Genomic DNA, 22440 nt, shown 5'->3' with positions numbered 1-22440 from the left:
CATCCCCTGTCTCCTACCTCCGGCCAGGGACCCCAGCGCAATTTGTTTTAGGTTTCCAGGGGGTTAAGTGAAAGATCCAGGGGTCCCTTTGCAATCTGTGTTTTTGTATTTTCTAGATTTTCTAGTGAACTTGTAAATTCGTTTAAAAATCATAGAAAAATCGGAAAAATGCAAACTCAACTGTTATGGAATCCTAGAAAAGATATCTACAACTTTTGTTACATGCACTTTTTCATTTGCTCAATAGTTTTTATTTCATTTAAAATGCAAAGGAAATGTGGTTTATATTAGATCCCAAGTTACAAGCATGTGTTGTTAGCCATTTTTGGTCAGTGGGGTACATGTTAGATGTATAACATTGTGTAAAAGTTTCATAAACTTTTGACATGCCTAGCTATCGGTTTATTTAAATCTTGCCTTATGCCTTGTTTAAATTAGTTTGTTTGTACATACTGTTTAACTTGGTTTAATGAGCTCAAACTTTTACAATGACTTTATCTTGATATTTAGTTACTGTACAAAATTTTTGAGAAATTTTAGATAGATGGAACCAGTCCAACTAATTAATAGTATAGATATTTACACTAAATCAAGAAAAATAGTTTCTGTACATGAAAAATTCTAATAATTTTTCTAGGGGTTAACCTTGAGTTTATAACCATACTGATAAGATATGAGGCTCTGGAACTTAGTATAACAGCCTATGGAATTTAATTTCGATCCATGCAGCATTACTTTGTGCTATTTTTCATGCCCTGTAAAATGCTTATTTAATTGTGAAAAATTTATGGCAGGCTTACCTTTAGGTATAAAACCTTCAGTTAAAATTTCATTACCAGTACTTGCATAGTTTGACCTGTAAAATTCATTTTTGTTTCCAGCAGTATCTGTTTGTTTTATTTTTCGTGGTAAATAGGCTGCATAAAATGGGCTGAAAATTTCACAGTAGGCAAGTTATTTAGATATATATCATACATAAAAATTTCCAACCCAGAATCTCTGTTTAACATTATTTATGATAAGGACATGCTTAACCTAGCATTAAATAAGAAAAATCTTTCTTTTGCTGCATAGGGATAAAAGAGACAACCCATCCGAGTTACTTTGTGGAGTCAGTATAATGATTATTACTCTATAAATGGTTGCCCAAGCAATGTAACAGAATACTTTATAAATCATCTTGAGTTGCGTTGAATTACAACTCTATAGTAAAGAATTGATTAATTCGTGTTACTAATATAACTCACGCATATGCATTTCATATAGATTCGACTACTCTCCCTGACGGTACGTACGAGTTGGTGCCGGAGTCCGAGAGTGAGCAGCGTGAAGCTCAAGTGAATCTAACTGAAGCCACTGAAGACCTGAACCAGAGTTCAGAAGAGCCCAAGGCTAGCTCCGCTCAGGAAGGCAAGCCCCGGATCATGTTCTACCTATTTGAAATTATGCACTATGTATATTCCTGTTTATCTGTGCATTTAAGTTGCAGGAATTGTTTGGAACCTTAGTTGCATGATCCTAGGCACCTATGCTTGAACACTAGTATGTGTAGGTCGCTAGTTGGCTATGCTAATGGTTCGGTAGAAGTCGAGTGATTGCCTGTCACTCGCGAGCTCATAGGAGTTGAATGCTTACTACACACTGCAATATAAGGTTTACGGGCGGGGTTGTTGTACTTGTGATACCCCGTCTGTTTAGTCAAAATGGATAAGGCCGCGGTGTGTGGTAGTGGTGGTTAAGCATTTGAACGTACTAACCACATGCCGAGAATATGGTAATCGGTAAGCTTAAGTACCTGATGGAACCGGCCGTGGAACATACTCCCCACTGTCTGGTCTATGGTCACGCACGGGTGCAGGGCACCCTAGGACGGTGGGCCTGTTTCATGCCCGGGAAAAAAGGGGAAAAGTCGCGTGGGTGATTGCATTCCCCATGCGTGTGTTTAGGTCTGCCTGGCCAGGTTAACAAATTCGATTCGAATCGTCCGTCTCTCACGGATATTGAGACTGCTTAACCCTTTTGCCACATAGAGTAAGAAGTGGAACAATGATGATGAGAAATTTGGTTGATTGATGAAAATAATTGCTTTCCACCATGTATGCTTTAGGATAGATGCTAATGTAGAGTGGTTAATCATAATAGAACTTGAAAGCTAAAATCGGAAAAATAAGGACTCACTGCTATTCGGCAAAGACAAACCCCTCAAGCCAAAAGCCTTGCATGTCTAGTTAGAGGGTTAGTTATATCCTAGTCGGGTAAGCCTTGCGGAGTATTAGTATACTCAGCCTTGCTTGTGGCTCAATTTTTGTTTCAGGTAATACTTTTGAGGACATGATTGCTAGCTTGACTTGGCCGTGTACCTTACCCCCTGGTTGGTCGGTGGAGTGGGATACGACTCCGGCCAACGATGGCAATGCCGAGTGATGTCATGTACGGGCTTCATCATGACATCATGTATCGTCGTTTAGAACTCGTTTTATTTCCGCTGCAATGAACTCTGAACTACTTTCATTTCGAATTTCAAGTACCTTTCAAAGACTTCGGACTTGGTTTGTAATAATTAAGTTAAGACCCTGTAATGTAATATATTTGTGAAATGTTGTACTCTCTGGACTCACCTTCGTGTGGGTTACATGTAAGCTTTGGGTTCGATCGACGCTTAGGTGGATTCTTCGGGACTTTACCCGACAGCACTGCCGAATTACTCCGTTTGAAGTGCGTGTTAGCCGGGATTGCCTTTAAGATGATGGTTAGCGCACTTGAGCCGGATTAATTAGGGCGGTACTGCCACAGCCTGGCCCCACTGCCGCTGGGACGAGCTTGCGCCGCCGCTCCCCTGCTCTGGTACTGTCGCCGTCGCGCAGCCGCGCCGCCACCACCGCCTCTACCCCACCCCCGCACCGCGCCACCGCCGCGGGCCCAGGCGCGCGAGCCAGAGGCCCCGTCGCCGCGCTGCTCGCCGCCGACCAGCGCCGCCGCCGCGGGCCTCTCCTCCCCTGCGCCCGAGCGCCGCTGCCCTGGACAGGGCAAGTTGCCCTCCCACTGACCAGTGGGGCCCACTGGTCAGGGGGGAATAGTTAGGAGGGTTTTCTTTTTATTTTGTGGTTAATTTTGGCTGCAGCTTGTAAAATCCATGTAAAATCAAGGAAAAATATTAAAAATATGAAATAAATTTTGATAAATTTGTTAGCATAAGATCTATGGAGGAAAAATATCCATGCTGGCAAAATAACCTTTTTACCCCTGCAATAATTTAAATTGTGTTTAGTCTTGCTTAATTAGTTTCTATAAATCTATTCATCCAGAAATTACGAAATTTTTGCAGTAGCTTACTTTAAGTATGAGTGGTTCACTATAAAATTTTTATGATCATAATACATAGTTTACTACATGATTATAGTAGGTACTTAAATAGGGGTAAGTAATGTTACATGTAAATTCTGTAAAGATTATGAGAAATATGTTAAAAGTGTATCCACTGTTTAGATTATGTTTTATATTTATTTATACTCTAATTCGATACTTAGGTCATCTAATTGTTCCTAGCACTTGGGATTTGAGTTTGTTATCACCATACCTGCGTCATTTTATGTAAAATTTTAATTTGTTTAATGTTTATCTTCTAATTACAAAGTCGTGTTGGCATTTACTCATTGTCTCATATGCATACATATAGAATCCGCGACTGAGGAAGTCGTATACGAGGTGATCGCAGAGCCGCAGGAGCAGACGGAGCAAGCCCCGCAGGAGTTCCGTGACGACCCGGCCCAAGGCCCAGAGGACACTAGCACTGAGCAGCAGCCCGAAGGCAAGCCCCGGTGCACATCCTATTATTTTAAATTTATGACACATATATATGTTCTATTACTTTTGCATTAGGTTTAGGAATTGTTTGGAACTCTAGTTGCATGATCCCTAGGTTCCCTGGAGTTATACTAGTATGTATAGGACGATAGAAATGTTATGCTTAATAAGATCTCGGTAGAAGTCGAGTGATTTCTGGTCACTTGCGAGATATAGGATATCTCGTTATTTTGAGCATATGGAATATTGGAATAGGTTGGAGAAGGAAAAGAAAATGGAGACCGGGCGGGGAAAGGCTAGCCCCGTCTGTGTCGATTAAGGTCCGTTCGTTGTCTGGCCCTGTGATCGAGTTTGAATTGTACTAGCCGCATGCCGGGAGTAGGAGGTAGTCGAAACCGGTAAGCCGAGTACTGCCTTGTTTCGAAAGTACAAAACTTCTACCCACCCCTTAGGGCAGTCGAGTGGCCGCGGAGAATTGGGATGCATATGTTTACTTTTGGTGGTCTCTCGTAGGGCTCGGTTCACTATATGCAGGTGGGGCGGTTCTGTAGTTCGAGGCGGGGAGGGGAATGGTTGGTTCGTATTGTCCGACGGGGCAAATACGTGCCATGTTGGTTAGGTCCACCTTGCAAGGTTAAATCGGATCGATTCGCCGTCAGTCGCTCTCGGATATGAGCACCTTGATCGCAGCACCGCATCGTAGTAATGAGATGGAATATTAATGTATATGTTGAAGGAAATGTTGAGATTACTAATTGATCGTCTATTATGTTTGTTTTAGAAAGGGTTCTGTAAATGCCTAGAGGATATTAATTTATATAGAATCTGAGCTAAAATATTGAAAGTAAGGATGCACCCTTAGACGCTTTTCTGCAAATAATCCACAGCCAGAAAGTCTTGTATGTCTAGATAATGGGCTATGTATACCCATAGTCGGGTAAGTCTTGCGGAGTATTAGTATACTCAGGGTTGTGGCTCGAACTATTTCAGGTCAGAATGAGATAGACTTCTGCCCTTGTTGTGCCAAATTCATCCGGCTTGACGCGGATGGATGGGAGGTGGCTGGACCAGATGCTTAGTCCCTGTTAGTTACCGAATCACACACCCGTGGGCTGAGTGTGTGATTCGACTCTGCACTTCATGTATTATAGATGTCAGGTTTCCTGTATCGAACTTTGTTTTAAATTGTAGTGCACTTGTATATTATTTATGTAAGTAAACCAGATTTGTAAAACTTAATGCACTTTACTCTGTATTGTAGTTGTATTTGCATGTACTCGATATGTTTGTAGTGCCTGCGCTCACCTTCGTGTGAGATTACTGGTGTTTGTTTCGATCGGAAGGTCAGTTCCGAAAGGGCTGTCAAATTAAACCGTTAAGCCAAATGTGCTTGATGTGTTCAAATGATGGCCATTTCGCTTAATTTTAAGTTTTAATTTGGCAGTTCTGTCACAGTTTCCATCTGGATTCTTTTCACGATCATGGTTGAGCTCCTTCATCGAACAGTTGGTGAGCACCTCCCTATCTGAATGAGACAGTACGCTTAATATCCCCTGCCCAAACTTCGTTGGAAGAGCTGGTGCTTCCGTGGCCACGCCCCAGCTGCTAAGCGCAGGAGAGAATCCATCCCTCGCCATCGCCATCTGAGAGAGAGTACGCCGCGCCGCCACCTGCGCAGTCGCCGTCGGCATCACTTCCAGCATCAGAAAACCCTAGTCTACCGTGGCTTGCACCTCCAATCGAAAGATTCCAGTCTGTCACCGCCTGCGCTGCCCGCCGCCAAGCTCGATCTGGCAGGACAACAGGTCGCTGGATGCGAGAGCACTACGCCGCAAACCAAATCGATAGACGGAATGGAGTGGATTGTACTGCCACCGTACAAACCAATCGCCGCCTACAGGAAGTCGGTCTGCCGCCGCCTCTCGCCACCAGAAACGCCGGAGTCTACCGCCGCCACATGCCGCCACAGACTCGTCGCCCAATCTCCGCCAGAAAATCCGATGATGGAACCAACACCCGTCTAGAATCGCCGAATCTGATACCATTGTAACAACCCGTAGCCACCGGCGAGATCAACTCCGGGACGTGAGTAGTCACAAGACAAAATCTAATAAGATCTCGATAACCTGAGGAGGAAGACGCTCTTTCTTTTCCTCTTCTATTTCTCAATTATGATTGTTCGATGTTTATGAATATGCCTAGCAGCTATTATGTAGTCTTGGCCTTGGTCTTCACTCGGGCCGTGACTTGGCAAATAAGCTTGACACTTCTAGACTTCTCTTAGATCATGGCATCATCATTAGCTTCCTATAGATACAAGCTATAGGCGACGGCGTGCGACGAGCCCCGGCCCCCGAGCAGAGGACCGGCGCCGTGCCGACCGGTTGCGGTGGCCGAGCCTCTGGCGGCCCTAGCCAGCAACGCGGCGACCGGCTGCGTGCGACGGCGTCCCCGACCGACCAGGGGCGGGGTTATTTCATTTACCGTCCGCCCTTTAGTGATTTTCAGCCGTAGGATGGGGCCTGTGCAGCTGGGATCGATCCTCGCGGGCTGGAGCGGGAAAGTTAGCTGGGCCGCGCGAAGTGAAGGCCCAGTTCCGTGAGAGCCCATCGACCTCGTTGGAGGCCCGTAGCCTGGCGTGGCGTGCTGCGTTGCCTCGGCTGGTTGGTTGCTCCGGCGCTCGCCGCCTCGCCGCCGGCGTCCGTCGGCATGGATGGCCGGTGCAGCATCTGCAGGCGTCGAGAGACACAGTGACGGATCGGATGATGACAACCAGTCGAGCTCGCGACAGTAAAGGCGGCGGCCGGCCGGCGAGCAAGGCATGAGACGCGCGGTGATTTCCCCATCGATCACGTACAGTCTAGTGCACCTCTAACCATCATCGTCCTCTTGTGCTAGAGACGCGCGGTGATGTCACCTGAGCCAGTCTAGCGCATCGCCATCAAGCGCAAACATACAGAGATCGAACGGTCGTCTGTCCATGCACATACAAGCTGGTAGATCGAAACTTCAGTCAAACGTCCCTGCTGCTTGCAATTATGTTCGTCAACGTATCTAGTGCAAACCAAGGACCTCGTGCAAACCCGTGCAAACCTACTAAACAAAATTTCAAAAAATTCTGAAAAAAATCATGAATGTGCTTCTCACGTTACGTCATCAATATATAAAATTTCATGGTCAAATTCGTCTTACTCTAGAAGTTACAAAAAGACAAATTTGAGATGCATTTGAACCATTATTGTTGTCAGAAAATTTGTCTTTTTTGTAACTTCTAGAGTAAGACGAATTTGACCATGAAATTTTATATATAGATGAGGTAAGCTGAGAAGCACATTCATGATTTTTTTCAGAATTTTTTGAAACTTTTTTAGTAGGTTTGCACGGGTTTGCACAAGATGCTTGGTTTGCACCGGATACGTTCCCATTATGTTCTACTTGTCATATAGTATTGTAGAAAAGATATCTATGGAAGGCATTAATTCATGTCTTAGAAAAACAGATGTTTCCAGGGTAGTCCTAATAATATGTGCAGCAGGTTCTGCATTTAATTCATGCAAGCAAACAGACACTACTTATGAAGGTTTCACAACCAGTTCATATCTTTTTTTTTTCTTTCTAAAACCACCACCACCATCTTGATCGTCACTCTCCATTGTTGCCATCATCAGCTTCATCATCATCTCCTTACCATGGAGAGATACAGTATTGCATTTTCAGTTGACAACATTAATTCCACAGGCATTGCAAAGATATGCAGCTAGAACATTATTCATTCATATATAAATCCACAGATTACAGATATGGAAAAGGCACAAGCATTCTTCTACCCATCACAGTACGGAGCAAGAAGGGGAAGCTACCAGAGCATCACCTTCTTGACTCTTGAAACTTAGACTTCTTACGACCACGACCTTACGACCACGACCAGATAGCTGCTGCCTTCCTCGTCAAGGAAGTTTTTTTTTGTCCAACGAAATAAAGAGGTGAAAATTAAACAAGCTAGGATACGAATTAAAATGAGGGTGGGGGTGGTGGGGTGGGGGGGGGGGGGGTTTAGGGTTCGATAGGTGGTAAGGTTTCTCTTGCATACTGATATGACTACTACTGGTTGTTACTTGGATCACGTTGACGACGACGCAGTAGGATGACCACCACCTGTGACCTGAGCTGGCTCCCCTCCTTCTTCCTTCTGGTTGACTTTGGTGAAGCTTCAGAAGCAGGAGAAAGCTTGGCCGGCGGCGGCGGCGACCACCTTGCTGCCTCACATCACCGAGCAGTAGCTGTTGGGGTTCTCGTCGCTGAACATGTTGTCATGCGGGTGGCGCGGGTAGTAGGACGACGGGTAGGGCATCGGCTGCTGGTGCCCGCCGTACCCGTACCCGGAGCTGCTCCCGTACCCCATCTGCTGCTGGTAGTACCCGGCGCCGCCATGGACATGGTCGCCGTAGTAGCCCTGAGAGACGCCATAGCAGCCATTCATCATCTGTGGCGGCTGCTGCTGCATCATGGGCATGTACCCGCCGCTGCTGCCATAGACATTCTGGTTCCCGGCCGCCTGCATCATCTCCGACCCGTAAGGCATGCCACCACCATAGCCGCCGCCAGCAGGACCGGCATGATAGAATCCAGGCGCAAGGGTCGAGCCGGCGCCACCTCCCGGCTGCATGCCGTTGTTGCCACCCATGTGGGGGTGGCCCATCGGCCTGCCGCCGGCCGGCATGCCGGCGACACCTCCCGCTCCCGGCTGCACGCCATTGCCAGCCATGTTGTGGTGGCCCATCGGCATGCCGCCGGCGACACCTGCCGACTGCATGCCATTGCCAGCCATGTGGGGGTGGACCATCTGCATGCCGGCGCCGCCTGCTGGCTGCATGCCGTTGACACCGCCCGGCTGCATGCCCTTGGCAGCCATGTGGGGGTGCATGCCGCCCATCTGTCCCGCACCGGGGTAACGGGCGGCGCCGCCCATCATGTTCGGAGGCCTCGTCGTCATGGCCGCCTGCTGAGGCGGCTGCATGCCGCCCATGCCCATCATCGGCCCGCCGACACCAGCGGACGGGCCACCAGCGCCGCTGGCCTTCCTGGCCTGTCCGGGCTGCAGCAGGTTCGCACCGCCTGGGGCGCCGCCCTTGCCGTTCTTGCCGCTGCCGTCGGCGCCACCCAGGTTCAGCTTGCCGCCGTTGTTGGCGCCTCCCTTGCCACCTTTCTTGACACCGCTGCATCCGGCCCCACCGGCGGCCAGCGGCATGGCCATAGGCTTCATCATCTTAGTGTCGTCGGCGTACATGTCGTCGTCGACGCCGTCATCCTCGAAACCCTCCTCGTCGTCATCGCCGGAGTTGCCGCCGTTGGGAATGTTGAACTTGACAGACTTGGGGTTCGCCGGCGGCGCCGCAGCCGCCGGGAGCGGCATCTTGCCGCCCAGGCCCAGAAGCTGCGGAGGAAGGTTCATCCCTTGCATCAGCTGCTGTTGCAGTTGCTCGCGAAGCTGCTGCGGAGTCGCTTGCGGCATCGCCATCTTTGCATCTCCTCCACCGCTGCTGCTCGCAGCACCCGCTCCACCCTTCGGCTGCTGGTCGTCGCCGCCGCCGAGCTGGAGCTGCTGGACCTGGTGGCTTGGCACTCCAGGGTTGGCGGTGGCGCCCCACAGCAGCGCGGGCTTGCCGGCCTTTTTCAGCTTCGTGAAGACAGTCTCCAGATCCATCTGGCCGGTCACCGTCACCTTCCCCTCCGGCTTCTCTATGCTGATTTGGTACACACCTGCACATCAATCCAGCACATCTCTTAGGGGGAAAAAAAAGAAAGTAGAGCGTGAACAGACAGACCTGACCGTGAAAACGTAAACAAAAAAATTCAAGCAGTTTGCGTTTAAAAAAGCTTTCTTTAACTTCTTACCTTCAATCTTGTTGAGGACCTTTCTAACCTTCTTCGCGCAGCCTTCACAGTGAATCCCAACCTTCAGCACGCAGACCTAGGAACAAACAGAAACAAAAAGAAAAAATTGTTGTTACTGGAATTGAGAAGAAAAGGCAGCAGGACAGCAGGAGACATGCACGGTGAATCGGTGATATGAGATCAGATCGCCTATCGAACACAAGAAGGAACATGGACAGTGCGTTGCATGAGTTGAGAAGACGCTTGAACAAACTCACCTTCACCCTGAGGATGTCGTCCCGGATCATCCTGACCACCTCAAAAATGCCGCAGCCTGCAATCGCCAAAATATAAAAGCACCAGAGAGGCTTCAGATCAACGTGTTTCAAAATAAGAGAGGCTTCAGATCGGGTGTTGGAGCACTCAAATCAGGAAGAGAAGAACAAGAACGGCAGCAGCCAGAAAAAATTTCTCACCCCCGCTATGAGAAAACAGCGGTCAGAGAGAGAGAGAGAGAGAGAGAGAGAGAGAGAGAGAGAGAGAGAGGACTTTGGGCTTGCAACAAAATACTGTCTATTCACATAATCACAAAAATAATAAATCTGACAACAAAATACTGACCATTCATATAATCACACAAATAATAAATCTACTAACAAAATACTGAACATTCACATAATCACACTAATAATAAATCTACTAACAAAATACCGTCCTTTCACATAGTCAACCTATACAACCTCGTTAGAGTTTGTATTTTCAGAAAAACACGAGCAAGGTTATTAAGATCCTGCAGTTTGGTCCGGAGACCAAAAAAAAATGGAGGTACGAGGAAGAAGAGAAATCCCCTCCCTATCTCTATATATCTACCAACGCAAGGTAAGCACATGGAGGAGTCTATGCTTACCCCCCTTTTTTCCCTTCAGGAAGCCTATGGCCCTGGAAGCTAAAGCCTTTGCCTTTCTTCTTCAGAAGATTTGTGAAACGGTGTTGTGAAAAAAAGACTAGCCCAAGGGGCCTTTAAATAGGCTATGCCACTAGCTAGTCGGTGTAGAACTTGTGAAGTATTGCGCTTACCAATGTCAGTTTTTCTTTGTTCTCTTTTCAAAATTTCAATTTTATATATCAGTCCCTCTGTGACTTACACCATGTCAGTATTTTTTTTGGGCTCTGCAAATAACTGTTCAACAGGGAATATTCCGTTAAGAAAATTTGATGGGAACAACCAGTGACTATTATTTCTACTCAAAAAAAAAGAAAGAAAGTAAAATGTAGCATTATAGTGTTAAAATTCTAACACACACAGGCTAAACTATTCTAGTAGGAAAACTATATCAACGGTTCTATGTTCCATAAGGTAAGCACAAGCTATAGATATTCATCTACGTAGAGATCATGCAATGTCGTTATGCATTTCATGCAAAATATTATATCTTGCATGGAAAAAACTATGCGACGTAATAATTATGCTGTGTCGCTACGTACGTGTCTAGTGAAAAGCCTCTTACATGGAAATAAATGCCATGTAGGATTTTGTCGTGTCGTTTTATGGAAGACGTTATATCTTTGCACGGCAAACATGCAATGTAATGCACAGTACCCAATAATATAATAACGTAATCGACAAGTTTGTTAAGCTCGATGCATTAACGCATTCAATTCGCTACGTTACTAATCCTATTTGATGAGAGCACGTGGAGGCGAGTTAGTTGTCATCATCGCATGCTTCGGTTAATGATCGCAGCAATGCAAGGTGCCCGTACAATATATGTCAGACATGCTAGCTATATGTCCCGCAAAATTGCCAAAATTGGCAAAGCATATACGTTACACGCTCCCGCTATAGGCTCGATACATGAAAACAACCAAATCATGGATTTAAAGTCATAAGTGTGACACACCATTGTCGTTACACACAATCATTGAGAAGAATTATTTTATCTAGTACACGACAATAAGCGGTCAATGGCGTTAGATTTGCCAACTCATATCATTGAAAAATACACAAATACCCGTTAGCATGTTCTCAAAACAATTCAATTAAGTATTTAAATTTGATGGAAAATGGATCAGGAAGAGGTGGAAGCGTCTCTCTTGGCATGGATTTTTTTTTTGGCAAAGCTCCTATACGAACAGTAGTTCTACCATGCTATGTTTCCCAAACACCGTTACCCATGCTTATGCCGTCAACCAGGGTTTTTCCCCAACCGTATCCAGTGAATAGGTTAACCAAGAAACCTGCTTAGGAATAATCTTGGAACGAGGGGCCTGGGTGCAAAAGGCTAGGGAATGGATGCACGAAGCTGCAGCCCATGGTAATTAGCTACAGTCCAAGCACCCCCTAACCATCATCGTCCTCTTGTGTCCCTGGAGACGTGGTTGGCGTGGTGCCATGGTGGAGGTGGATGCAGGCCTTGTCCAGCCGGTGCAGACCTCCCACAGCATCCGGTGCAGCCCGCGGGAGCGGGCGGCCTGCATGTCTTGTGCGTCAGTTAGTGAGCCAGAGGAGGGTGGTGATGAGTTGGGAACATTAATTCTCACTCCATTATGGTGTTTTGGATTTAGGCTCCTGCCTAAACTTTGCTCTCTTTTTTCTGTTAGTCTGTTAATGTCTTCTACTAGTAGAAGTAACTCTTATTCAACAACTCCTAAGCTTTGCTAGCCTTTTTCTATTTGTTGGTTAGTGTCTTTTAGCTACAAGTAATTCTCTTTTTTCTCCTGCTCTGTTTAAGTTAAACCTTACACTGACAGGCATTGTGTCTAGGTTCATACTAATAACGTCTGATTGATTAGGTGTTGAGGGGTATCAAGATTTTTTTCTAGGCAATTATGTGTTGCGTGTCATATTAGAAACGTATGGGCTATGGAAGGCACCAATATAATTCATATCTTGAAAACACAGAGGTTTACATGGTAGTGATAGTATGAGCATATCTTTGCAGATTTGCCATTTAATTCATGCAAGCATACAGATATCTATGAAGATTTTCACAACCAATGCATTATTTTTTTATACTATTCATTGCCAACGTTACAGATATGCCAAAATATATTCAAGTGCTAAATAAAAGGATATCTAAATAAGCAGATCTTATATATGGAGCACTAGTGCTGCATATCTTTCTGCATATCTTATAAACAGATGTCATTTAACTCATGCAAATATAAGAGTATCCACCAAGAGTTCACAAACCAAACACAGCTGCATTGATTTTGTGGCTACAGTCCATTGTGGCCGCTAGAGATAGACATGCATGGTCTACTAGAGATAGACAACTCCTGCCTTTTTTCTGTTGGTTTGTTAGTGTCTTTTAGCTGGCAAATAACTCCTTTTCTTGTACTCCGTTTAAGTTCACCTCACACTGACAAGCATTGTGTTTAGGTTCCTGCAAATACGTCCAACGTCTGTTTTAAACTTTTTTGATCGCTTTGACGGCGAGGGGTGTCAAGAGTGTTTCCCTAGTGACAACGGGAGCAAGGCACGAAAGGAGCCGAAAATTCACGAACAGAACAGATACACGTCACTGCTGGTTGCAATTATGTGTTGCTTTGTCATATTAGAAGATATGTATGTGCTCTGGAAGACATTAATTCATATCTTAAAATATGAGGTTTACATATTAGTGCTGATATGAAAAAATCTTTGCAGATTTGGCATTTCATTCATGCAAGCATACAAATATCTGTGAGGATTTTCACAACCAATGCATTAATTTTTTTAGCAATTTATTGCCACAGCTAGAGATATGCATGCATGCATGCATGGTCTGCTGTAGCTAAGATGATGTCATTTTATTAAGTGCTAAAAATGACGATCTAGAGAAAGAGAGGTTCATAAAGTAGTTTTAGTATTTTTATATGCTTACAGCTACTGCATTCAATCATTCAATTAAATATGCATGGTCAATGGTCTGCTATAGCTAGAATGATGTCATTTTAAGTGCTAAAAACGACAATCTAGAGAAAGAGAGGTTCGTCATATATATATATATAGTTCTACTATTTGTATATGTTTATAGGTAATTTAATACGTATATCTAGAGATTTTCCAACCCAAAAACCACCACATTCATTTTTTCCTGCAATAATTCATTGCATTGCTTCCGCTAGAGATATGATTGTCATGCATGGCCTGCTATTGCTAGAGTGGTGTCATTTTGGTTTTTAAAAAGGACTGATGCCATTTTTTACTGCTAAAAAAGGAAAATCTTTTGTATATCTTTGCAGCCCTGACAATGAACTCACACAAATATAAGAGTATCCACCAAGAGTCCACAAACCAAACGGGACTACATTGATTTTGTGGCTACAGTCCGTTATGGCAGATACGCATGCATGGTCTGTGCTATAGCTACAGTGATGTCATTGTGTCCTCCGGTGCAAAGACCAGGACAATCTACAGGTCATGGATGGTTGGCATTACTTGAATTCCAAAGCATATCTCCCTTCAATCAGGGAATTCTATTCCTCGGGTGCGCTGCGCGCGAGGCTGTCGCAGAAGATTCCGAGAGGCTCGCTGCACGTGATTATCTTCCTTGCGGAGACGATTGCGCCGGCGAGACGTGGGAGGTGGGAGAGGTCAGCCGGGTGAGAGGTGGGGGAGCGGCCGGCGGCGGCCAGTGGTTGTCCAGGCGGCCGAGCTTTGGGTGTCAGATTTTTGGAGCTCCAATAGCCACCGGCTCTAGAGGAGGAGGTCTGCGGTGACGGTCCGACGTGGAAACTGTTCGGCCGGCGGTGGAGTTGAGGCGGCGCTGCTGGACGAGACTGGACAATTGATGGGCGGTGGCCGCCGGTGGGGACAAGAGGCGTCCGCGATTGGTCGGCTCACACTCGCGCGAGCGAGAAATAGACGCCTACCATCTCCCAGCCGAAACTAATCTGAAATCTGAATTTTTTTTGAAGAGTTGAAATCTAAAAATCCACACTGGAATCTACTATCATTGGGTACACTGGAACCACAGACATGGAGCCACTTGTGGTGGGCGATCATGGTACGGTGTTAATATATGTTGGCTTGATGCTGCTGCTTGCAACACGACGACGGCGTAGTCTCATCTTTCTATGAGCCATTTGTAATAAGTTCTGTGATGAAACCACATGGCTATACCTAATGATTTCGTGGTTATTCAGATTTTATCACATGTCTTTGCAAAAAAAAAAAAGTATAAAGGCGTGGCGTAGTTCTGTGTGCTGAACGTGCTGTATTTTTTTTTTTGAAAAAACGGCACAGTTTCTTGTTTTGACATATGAATACGGAGTGGTATGTAACTTTTAGAGTGGCAGAAGGGTCTTTTCATACAAACACAACATCAATCTAACAGTTCAACAACAGAAATGGCAGGGAAGGGCAAATAAATAGGATTGGAATTTTAGAGGCACACAAGGGGTCACTATAATTTATCCTGGTGGCATGCAGGGAATTTTTGGTACTACCCTAATAAGTTTGTTTCCATGACTCCATTTAGACTAGAAAAGCCCGCGGCTTTGCCGCGCGAGGTCCGTATCTCGCGCCGTAGGATTGTAATGGAAGCGAACTTTAATTGATGCATGTAGTAGTTTTTTTAAGCAATGTAGTTAATATAAATCTATCGTTTCATTGTTTAAGTAGTATATTATTTTGGGTATTGAAATAGAGCTATGACATTTGTAGCAGTATTTTATTGTGGTGAAAGAAGGGGTAAAATAATTTATTAGGGAGGGCGGAGCACAATTAGTCAGAAACTTAAAGTATTTGCGAAATCATATTGCAATTAATAGATGTGTTATTATTAAGAAAGTAGTGGTTATATTAAAATATGAGGCGTTAATATGGAGGTAGCATGAGAAGCCATAAAAACGGTGGTACGATATTATATGTTTAACAAAATAAGATGTTATGTTCAATGAATTATGAAAACAATTTGAATTTACAAAATTTTGCTATATAGTAAAGTTTTTAGATTTTGAAATTGTAGGCAACTTTTGTGTCCATCATTTTTTTATTTGAAAATGCTTTGGTGTTCAAATTGTAGGTACAACGGGTTGCATGAAAGCGTTTGTGCAAAGGAATTGTGAAAACATTTTGAACTTTAAAATTTACTCTATAATTAAGTTGTAGTTTTTGAAGTCTTGATCAATGTCTATGTTGAGCACCTTTTGATTCCAACATGTTTTGGTGTTCAAATTGTATGTATAATGTTGTTCGTGTACACGTAACAGATGTAACGGGTTGCAGTTTGATTTAATTAAAATCTAAGGGTTTTTCTAAAAAAACATCCTAAGAAAGGATCAGGATGGCGTTCAAATTATATGTATAATGTCGTTCGTGTAGAAGCAAAAAACATCCTAAGAAAGGATCAGTGAACTTCATTGAGCTGGAGGATTTTAATAAGGACTCATCAAAAGGTTATTCATAAAAGGCAAGTGTTGCATTGAGGCTAAAGTCCGCAGACCCCCCCCCCCCCCCCCCCCCCCCCCCCCCCACGACAGAGGTAATTTGTGAGAGCTCATGAGGAGTGTTTATTCTCGCTAGAACCAGCTAAATTGAAATTATGCCTGATTGAACTAATTCTTGTTTTAGAGTAGCTAATACTGTAATAGTTTTTGTTTGTCCACACTTTACACTGTAACAGAAAGGTCCATTCTGAAAGCAACGCATTCTGAACTTTGGTAAAACAACAAAGTTTGCCTTCAGAATGCAACTTTACACTAGTTTGGTAAAACAACAAAGACAAACAATGCAACTGGGAAGCCTTCAGAATAAATGTTTGCCTTTCAACTGAACCTGAAGTTACGTCATGGATTCAAATTGTACAACCTGTTAATGCGAAATTGGAGCATGGTTGCCCGTGACCCTGACCCATCACTTGAATGTGTTTCAAACGAATACATGGATAATTTACATCTGCCTACATCCTAAATGGAACATAAAGTGACAAAGGTTGTCATCTTAAGCAACATTAAGATGCTTCAGGACACACCCAGGAGAGATGAGTGCAGGAGCTTCAGGTCCTCCTGCAACTATATGTTACAGGGACCCATTCTTCTTCATCCTCAGGAAGCTAACTAATGTGATTCTGGAGGGGACGCCCGTGCCCTGCCTCTTCTTGATGGTGGTGGTCTTCCACGGCTTCCCATCTCTTACACTAGTCATGGTTGTTGATGTTACATTGTAGAACTGCATACAAGCAAGCCATGATCAAGACTACAGCAATTAATCCGAGAAACCAAATTCTTCCAGAGGAAACTGTTGGATTATATTCGACTTTAGGAACATATTGACCTCACAAACACCATGCAGAAGCAACCTCTGAAATGGGTCCTGGATATTCAGCACAAGCACATCTTTGTCATTAGTATCTTCAATGAAGGTCCTAACTCGTTCCTGAAAACATAAAAAAGCAGAAGCAGCAATGTAAGCAACTGACAAGCTGAAACAAATCTGCTTGAAGAAAATTTGGTAGAAATGGCATAGTAAAGCAAAGAAAATCATGATTCTAAGTGAAAATAACTCTGCTCTGGATTCTGATGGCAGATAAGAACTTTAGTTATCTAGGAGTCTAGGACTCTAGACAACCTTTGAAGCCTGTAAATGTATTTACGCAAAATGTTCAACAAATAGTTACTGGGCTCCGGAAAAAAACTCCACAGCAAAACATCTTTCTCCTGCGTTTTTCTTTTGTAACAAATCCCAAAGAACAATAGAAAGGGTTACAGAAGTAACAAGATTGTTTTTACAAGCAAGATGCTAAACTGATATTTGTTGATATTAGAAACTCAACAATTATTAAACAGCTATTAAATATTTTGTTTATATGCTCACTTAACCTTTTGAGTCGTGAAAGTATAAATAGCAAACAGTTAGATGTGGTATGGATATGATGAATTATCCGCACAAACTATAGTAGACACAGACATAAAACTACATAATCAACAACTGATATATGTCATCTTTACAAGAAAAACTAACTAGTATCTGAAGTGATTATAATTGTTTCAATAACAAACTCGAAAGATGATTGCTTTTTGGAGCAGGAAAAAATATAGAATCATTTTTTTGGGGGAAAAAGTTGAGTTAAACTGGAGGAGATAAGACAGTACTTCATATATTTCAAGCAGGTCGGGAAGAAAATTTCTCTTTATAGCTTCTCTTGTTTGGCGATCTATACGACGCCAAGAATTCAGCGCGACCAATTCATCTTCATCCATATGAGTCCTCTGTTTTTCTGATGAACTTTTCATGCGTTGCATCAATCTTGCCTAAAAATAAGAAAAAGTTGGAACTGTAACTGATCCATAAACAAATGAATGCCAAGATTGTGTGATACATAAATCTTATTTTCCTTTTTACATTTCACTTAATCATATTGTCAGCCAATCATGTACATCATGTGGGTAACAAGGTAGGCAATAATGTGCTACCTACCTCAGCATCCATGTCAATGCTCCTGAAGGCATCCCATTCACCAACACTTGTCCTGCAGAATGCTGACAAGGGCAGTTCCTCACCTAAAAAATCATTATAATAACATAGAGATGAGCTTTTCCATAATATAAACTGGGAAAAATCGTGCCTGTAATGCCCATGGTGAATGGAAGAGCAAGTTCACATAAGCATTCGGATGATAGAATGTGATTTACGTACAGTTTCTCAGTGCTATAGTACTTCTGAACATATAAAATGGGCATGTTCAAGGGGGGGGGGGGGGGGGGAACCCTCGCTTTATGTTTCGGTCAACACAGACTGGAGCTTTTCAAGCAGCACTTGGAGCTTACCCCATGGCGGAGGAGCGAAGAGGCCTTTGATTTCTTCAACATGAAGGCGTGGAACAAGTTCAATCAGCAAGCGATCATTCAACCATCTACGTGATCTCCTGTTACTGACCTGTGTAACATTGTAATAACATGTGAACCATCAACCTGCAGATCCCTAATACACAACATACCATGTTCCTTACCTGCACGCATGCCGGGTTAGAATAAAAAAAAAAACTTCGCTGTTTCAGCACACTCATCTTTATTTCTCATCACATTCGTGCACAAGTGCACAACAATTTGACCTAACCATCCACGCAACAGCAATCAGGAACAGCTTTCTCACCTTGGTGGCCATATCCTCGAGGGCTTCAATCTTCCTCTCAATGAGCTGTGAGCGCAACCCAACGCCGTCGCCTGCGTCCAATCCACTAGAATTTCAGGAAAAAAATCCCACATTTGGCCAATTTGGGGGCAAAATCAGCATCGCCATCTTTGAGGGCTTTTCTGGTAATAAATAAAGGGGTTACCTTTAGCTGAATCGAAGAGGGAGGAGTAGAACTCCTCCTCCCTCCGCAGCAAATCCGCGCTCGCCATGGCTGAACCCTCGCACGACCTCGGTCTCGAGCTGCTGCGCCTGTCGATGCGGCCGCCGGCGGTGCCGAGCGCGCGAGAGAAGAGGCAGCGCAGGGCAGGTGGAGGCGAGGTCGGGTTGGGCGTCGGAGGACGGAGGATTGGCTGTCGGCGAGTGGATGGTGGGGCGGCGGCGGCGGCGGATGCGATTGTCTTCGGGGGCGGGATTGGGGATTTGGGTCTGGAGAGAGTTGTGCTCGTGGTTCGTCTTCCACGAGGGGAGGGAGAGGCGAGGTTGGGCGGCTGTCCGAGACACGTTACCCGCGCGTACCTGTTACGATGAAAGTGGGGACATCCTTTTAGAGGGCCCGTTTGTAAGCCAGACATACTTCTCTTTATTTCCGTTGTTTCCTCAGGCAGGTTTCTTGTGGACCCCGTGTTCTGGTCTCTGTAGTAGATTGGCGGCCACGGAAGAGAGAGCATATGCGGATCAGCGGATGCCAAAACTTGCGACCCGATCTCACGTGGCAGTCACATGCGGGCAAGGTCAACCACGGTGTTCATGTACTCCCTCCGTTCCAAATTTAAGGCGTTTTGATTTTTTTTACACAAAGTTTGACCTCTCGTTTTATTTAAAAAAATTTATGACCATTCTTCAAAAACTTGTATTAATAAAGCAAGCCACAACAAAAGAAGTGATATTTTGTACAAATTTTTGAATAAGACGAGTGATCAAACTTGGAGTTGAAAAAGTCAAATGACCTACAATTTGGAACGGATGGAGTAGAAACTTGCTAGAGGCCGACGAGGTTGTAGCGCTTCACCATTTTCTTTTTTTTTTTTTGCGAAGGGGCCTGGAATCCATATTATAAAAGCCCGGCTTTTACAACGAGTACCCTGGAGGAAAAGAAATTTACAATAAAGTCTGTCATCCCCATTCTCCAGAGATGCAGATTTGCGTACAAGACCCTCAAACCATTCAAATTTAAGAATAAAGTCCTTGGATCTTCACGCATAGCTCCTGGACATCGCACCTCTTCAGAATCCGCCGGCGTCGGGGAAGAAGCACACCGTCCAAAAGAGCAGCTCACCCAAGCCACCTGACGAGACCCCCAGCTTGTGGAAGAAACCGCAGAGGAGGACTTACTGCCAGGCATCGATGCCGAGTAAACGGCCTCCCAAGCACATCGGCCATTATCGTTGAGGTCGAGGAAGAGCAGCAAGCGATCCGCCATCACTGATGATGACACCAGTGACCGGAACAGGAGTCGGGCGCCGACGACAGAGCCGCCAACGCAGAAGAAAAAGCTCACGGGGGAGCAAATCAGATCCATCCCCTTCGTAGGAAGATAGACCACCTTGACAAAACAGAAGAGGAACACCAGTTCCGCCGTCGCCAGCCAAAAGGCCAACGACCGGAAGAGAAGTCCGGTGTCGCCGAGCAACCCAGACAAGCCATCCACCCATGGGGATACTGCAAACTCCCACCCTTTCGCAAAGGAACAGGAGAAAGACACTCACACTGTCTTGACCGTAGACCAAAGGGACGCATGCACCATCGAAGCAGCAGCCATCCCCCCGACCGCCGGAGAAGAAGCAGCGGAGACAAAAGATGCTCCACTCCACTGGGCCACCAACCGCAGCAACCAGCAGAAGAAGATTTATTCGCCGACTGAGCAACAGCACCGCCGCCGCACGCCGGAAACCTAGCTCCACCATCAAAAGAGACAGCGAGCAAACCCTAGGTAAACTAACCTATACACATCTGAGCGCCGATTGCCCGGTCCACCGCCCTCTCCGGCGCCTACCCGGCCGCCGGAGACGGAAGGGACCGGCGGAATCGCGCCAGAAACACAGATCGCCCCCGAAACACATGGGTGGATTTTTTTTCAACTCTTATCTACTCCACATTCGTTCTCAAAGCCTAGAAATTCTCACGTTAATCGGAGAAAACAAGATAAATTTAAATTACTAATCACTGCTATTATAATAAAATTAGTCAAAAATATCCCTTATCTTATTAGTCATGAATTGAAGGGGCCCATCGTCAGCTCACAAAGTCCAAACGAAGGCAGAGCATAAAACAATATTTGAAAATAGAGTAAATCATTTCTTTCCCCAATTAAACTATGAACTTCATTTTTTGTGTAGCCACGCATGGATTCCATTAATAAATAATTTGTAATATATTATGTTATAAATTCTTTGCAAACCGAAGCACCTTCCGTATTTAAAACATCTTGAAGGGTACGATGTTACAATAGACTGGTAAAGTGGTGAGATAAATAGGCTCTTCCTCTCATATTCCCAATATAGACGAGGCTAACTACACTTCAGGAAATTCAACGACTACCATTGCAAAAAAAAAACAAGGGGTATCAATTGGGACAGCTAAGGGACATGAACAAGATTGCTGGTGGTTAAAAAAATTCAGAAATCTAAGTCCTCAGTCCTCACACCTGCTTGCCGCATCCAGACTCCCGGCCATGCTTCCTGCCCCTGCTTGCTGCACTTCCTCGCCGCACATGCTGTGGCCGTTGCCGCATTTTATAGCACCCGCTCACCACACAAGCCTTCTCGACCGCAAACCAGCCTGCCATTAGCGTTGCCGGAGTGAGATTCAGAAATGAGACTACGGGATGCCAACGGGATAAGGTACTGGAAGACAAGGACAAATCGATGCTACTGCAGATTTGGAGCAAAATGAGCTGCAGCGGCATACTTTCCGATTTCTCTATCTGTAGCGGCATAGAGGAGCTAATCTATTTATTGCACGGCGCGCCCCGCGGCCGGCCGCACGGCCCGTCCTGGCCGCCGGCGGGGTCTCGTCCTCCGCCGCCACATCCTGGGAGGAGCTCCACCCGCCGGCCTCCGACGCCGCACCCATGACGCCTAGAGCTATCGCCGGGGATGGACTGGGTGAAGAGGGAGATGAGAAGAAAGCAAGGGAGGAGAAAATGAGAGGAGAGGAGAGCGATGGGGAGAGGAAATGAGGTGAGTAGAAAATAGGAAAAGAAAAGAAAATAAAGTGAAAAAGGAGAAAAAAGAGAAAAGATACTGAAAAGAAAAAGAAGAGGGGGGAAGAAAGGATATGGTAGTTGGAGATAGTTAAATAAAATATGGGGTAGTGGGTATAGAGGACAATACAGAGTATGGATGGGTGCGGTCGAACTGGATATAGAGAAGAGAATCTCTATGACCAGGACGAAATATTTCTTTTAGAGGATGAAAATAGAGTACCACGAGTGCGGATAACCTAAGGTAATGGAAGACAAGGACAAATCGAACGAGAAATAGATAAGGCTGATTAGGTTATTAAGGTCATTTCTCTATCTCATGTGAACTGTCCATACTATTTTACGAACGAGAAATAGATAAGGCTAATAAGGCTATTAAGATCATTTCTCTATCTCATGTGAACTGTTCACACTATTTTATTAACATTTCAGAGTTTCC

General features: G+C 44.9%; 2 protein-coding genes across 2 annotated transcripts; both read right to left on the bottom strand.

Annotated features, from left to right (window-relative positions):
- Positions 1-7885: 7885 nt before the first annotated feature.
- LOC120686560 (heavy metal-associated isoprenylated plant protein 33-like) lies at positions 7886-12156 on the bottom strand. Its single transcript, XM_039968772.1, has 4 exons — positions 12006-12156; positions 9957-10012; positions 9700-9775; positions 7886-9564 (listed from the first exon to the last, which is right to left on the bottom strand). Exons 1-4 carry the CDS (start codon positions 12154-12156, stop codon positions 8066-8068), a joined length of 1782 nt encoding a protein of 593 aa, XP_039824706.1. The 3' UTR covers positions 7886-8065.
- Positions 12157-16397: 4241 nt separating this feature from the next.
- LOC120685280 (R3H domain-containing protein 4-like) lies at positions 16398-19317 on the bottom strand. Its single transcript, XM_039967107.1, has 7 exons — positions 18942-19317; positions 18758-18828; positions 18433-18541; positions 18083-18165; positions 17758-17916; positions 16940-17041; positions 16398-16834 (listed from the first exon to the last, which is right to left on the bottom strand). The coding sequence occupies exons 1-7, from the start codon at positions 19006-19008 to the stop codon at positions 16685-16687; spliced, it is 741 nt and encodes a 246-aa protein (XP_039823041.1). The 5' UTR covers positions 19009-19317; the 3' UTR covers positions 16398-16684.
- Between the last annotated feature and the right edge of the window lie 3123 nt (positions 19318-22440).

Source organism: Panicum virgatum, chromosome 8N (assembly GCF_016808335.1).
Source record: "Panicum virgatum strain AP13 chromosome 8N, P.virgatum_v5, whole genome shotgun sequence".
Taxonomy (NCBI): Eukaryota; Viridiplantae; Streptophyta; class Magnoliopsida; order Poales; family Poaceae; genus Panicum; species Panicum virgatum.
Note: the sequence above shows the minus strand (reverse complement) of the source record. Positions and strands in the feature narration are given on the sequence as shown.

Excerpts from the sequence above, each read along its gene's own strand:
- LOC120685280 (XM_039967107.1), bottom strand. The coding sequence starts at position 19,008 with ATGGCGAGCGCGGATTTGCTGCGGAGGGAGGAGGAGTTCTACTCCTCC. Across the intron at positions 17,917-18,082 it reads GCATTGACATGGATGCTGAG|GCAAGATTGATGCAACGCAT; the intron begins GTAGGTAGCACA and ends TCTTATTTTTAG. Across the intron at positions 17,042-17,757 it reads ACCTGCTTGAAATATATGAA|GAACGAGTTAGGACCTTCAT; the intron begins GTACTGTCTTAT and ends TTATGTTTTCAG.
- LOC120686560 (XM_039968772.1), bottom strand. The coding sequence starts at position 12,156 with ATGCAGGCCGCCCGCTCCCGCGGGCTGCACCGGATGCTGTGGGAGGTC. Across the intron at positions 10,013-12,005 it reads GGTTAGGGGGTGCTTGGACT|GCTGCGGCATTTTTGAGGTG; the intron begins GTAGCTAATTAC and ends TGGCGATTGCAG. Across the intron at positions 9,565-9,699 it reads GGTCCTCAACAAGATTGAAG|GTGTGTACCAAATCAGCATA; the intron begins GTAAGAAGTTAA and ends ATTGATGTGCAG.